This window comes from Athene cunicularia, assembly GCF_003259725.1.
Source record: "Athene cunicularia isolate RWA chromosome 15 unlocalized genomic scaffold, athCun1 chr15_part1, whole genome shotgun sequence".
NCBI classification, from domain to species: Eukaryota; Metazoa; Chordata; class Aves; order Strigiformes; family Strigidae; genus Athene; species Athene cunicularia.
Genome location: NW_020799121.1, coordinates 4237853 through 4240235, shown reverse-complemented (window position 1 = coordinate 4240235; position 2383 = coordinate 4237853). Strand labels below are relative to the sequence as shown.

General features: G+C 44.8%; 2 protein-coding genes across 2 annotated transcripts in view; one reads left to right on the top strand and one right to left on the bottom strand.

The window, feature by feature from the left end:
- Positions 1–2383, top strand: part of COQ5 (coenzyme Q5, methyltransferase) — a 19663-nt gene that overhangs the window by 10525 nt on the left and 6755 nt on the right. The window lies entirely within an intron of this gene.
- On the bottom strand, positions 86–2377 carry LOC113486067 (dynein light chain 1, cytoplasmic-like). The gene is made up of 2 exons (XM_026859718.1): positions 2046–2377; positions 86–723 (listed from the first exon to the last, which is right to left on the bottom strand). Exons 1-2 carry the CDS (start codon positions 2175–2177, stop codon positions 586–588), a joined length of 270 nt encoding a protein of 89 aa, XP_026715519.1. The 5' UTR covers positions 2178–2377; the 3' UTR covers positions 86–585.

The following is a 2383-nucleotide window of genomic DNA, read 5'->3' as shown; positions in this document are numbered from 1 at the left end:
AGCCGGCCCCGCACAGGGCAGCGGCACCGGCGGCCTCGCCCGGGCCCAGCCACCCGCCCCGGCCCCGACGGCACAAAGCGGCCAGAAAGAACGACCTGGCGCCTGGGGGAGATCTCGTCCTTTATTTTCCAAAACGGTTCTCCACGAGGCATCGGCAGAAAAAGAAACGGCTCGGGCTTTGGGGCAGTACATCCAGCACAACAAGGGGGGAAAATAATCAAAAAGCAAATTAGAAGAACAAGAGAAGTTTGGAACAGAAAGAACTAAACACTGTCAGTACTTACATAGCACAAGCAGTAATTGGGCAATACTGTAGATGGCTATAAAACTCTCAAAGGCAAAACTGCTCCAACAGCTCTACTAGCAAAGAAGCAGCATTCTGGAAAAAAAAAATAAATACAAGGAAGACTTTTTTGGTATTTTTCCTTTTTATACCCACAATGTAAGATCATCTGCTATAGCATAATCCCTGCCATTGCCCTTGAAGATCAAGGTCTGCGTCTTCAGGAAGGCTGCAGTAACTAGTCAGAGGAGTCAGCACACAGTCCTGTAACCAGATGCAAGTTTCCATAACAGTCCATGGTTCTAACCAGACTTGAAAAGAAGAATAGCGACTTGGCCGAGGTAGAAGTAGATGAAGTGCTTGGTCTCATGAGTCACGTAGCTGCCAAAGTTCCTTCCCACGATGCAGTGCCAAGTGGGATTGTATTTCTTGTCAAACTCCTGCAACACAGATCCCCAGAAATTAAGAACTGTTGTACATGGGTATTCACCTTCTGAGCAAGGCAATTAGAGGAAGAGCAGATACTCTTAAGTATTAGCATTATCTTATTTACATCTTATTGTTCACCTGCTGCTTAGTCAGAGCAAAAAAAAAAAAATCCACAAAAAAGCCACAGTGCTTCCCATCCGAGCAGTAGTAAGTTTAAAACATTTGTTCAGAGAAAATAGTCTCTCACCCCGTAATTCATGATCCAAAACTACAGCCCTCAAGTAAAAGCTTCACCACTAGTTTTATACCCACAGAGATTAAGCCATAATTTAGACTTCATTGTTCATCTGCAACATGGGTGTTAAAGGTACTCAGTGGAAAATTCTCTGCCACATGCTCTGTAACAGCAGTAGTGCTACCAACAAATAATTTGTTTTATACATTTGAAACATATCCTCTACAAATTCCCAGTAGTTTCTATAAAGAATATGTGAAAAATTTTAGATTAAGCTGTCTTTTACACTGTCATGGATACTTTCTGCATCTGGGGAAAAAAATGCCTTTCTGTATTATGGGCATAGCAAATCAATATTTCTCTCGTGGAAGCAATCATTCTGCTTAGTTGAATTTATTTTTTAACAGCTCTTCCACTCAGATCAGTTTAACTTCCATTGACGCTCTTTGATTTCTCCATTCTCCTGAGCTGACAAAGCAGGAAATGTAATCAGAACTAGATCTTTCCTATGTTCAGTATTGTTAATCCTACATAAAGGAGGACACAGACATTGCAAACAACAGATAATCAGTGCCACCAGGATTTTTTGTGTGGGCTTTTTTTTCTTTTTTGCTTATGTCACTACATAAGGAGAGGTGTGATTACAGTACACTTGCAGAAAACTACTTTTCCCTGCAATTTTGGACCCAGCTGGATGGAACTTTAAACAGATCTTGAAGTTCAATAAAACTGAAACTAAGGACCATGTAAAACAGGCTTTCTCTCAGAGGAAAACTGTGTAAGAGCTCAATAGAGCCCCTGTGTTTTGTACCAGCTCAATCACAGGGACAGTCTGCTGCCACTTGCTGTTCCCTGGACAATGGGACAGCAGCAGAAAAATAGAACGTGGTGCAAGAGAAAAGCAGAAGGACCCGGAAAAGGCCACGTAAAGGGTGGGGAAAAGGAACATAAGGACACCAGCCTACAGACAAAGCCCAACTCAATTATCTACTGTCTCTAGAACTTGTTTCTCTAGAGCTACTTGCCTAGCAGCATTCTGCCTGTTTGATTTTTCATGTTCATAGAGCTTCCAAGAGAATATCACAAGCAAACTTTTACCTTCTTTATGTGAGCGGCAATGTCCTTCTCGATGTTGTACTTCTCTAGGGCCTGAGTAGCACACTCCACAGCATCCTGCTGCATCTCTTCAGACATATCTGCATTCTTGATCACTGCCTTTCGATCACTCATGATTGCCTGTATTGAACGAAGAACAAGAGCATTCAAAGCTGCAGGAGCAGGCGCCTGCCAGGGTCCCCCGCCGAGCAGCCACACCGGTATCCTCGCTGCCAGCCCGTCCCCAGGGCCCGCGCTGTGCCCACACCCGCGGCTGGGCAGCCTCGGGGCCGGCTGGGCCAGAGGCGCAGGCACAGCCCGTGCTCAGAGCCGCAGCAGCG

Coding starts and splice junctions, on each gene's coding strand:
- LOC113486067 (XM_026859718.1), bottom strand. CDS start 2,177: ATGAGTGATCGAAAGGCAGTGATCAAGAATGCAGATATGTCTGAAGAG. Junction 724..2,045: donor TTGCCGCTCACATAAAGAAG/GTAAAAGTTTGC, acceptor TCTGTGTTGCAG/GAGTTTGACAAGAAATACAA.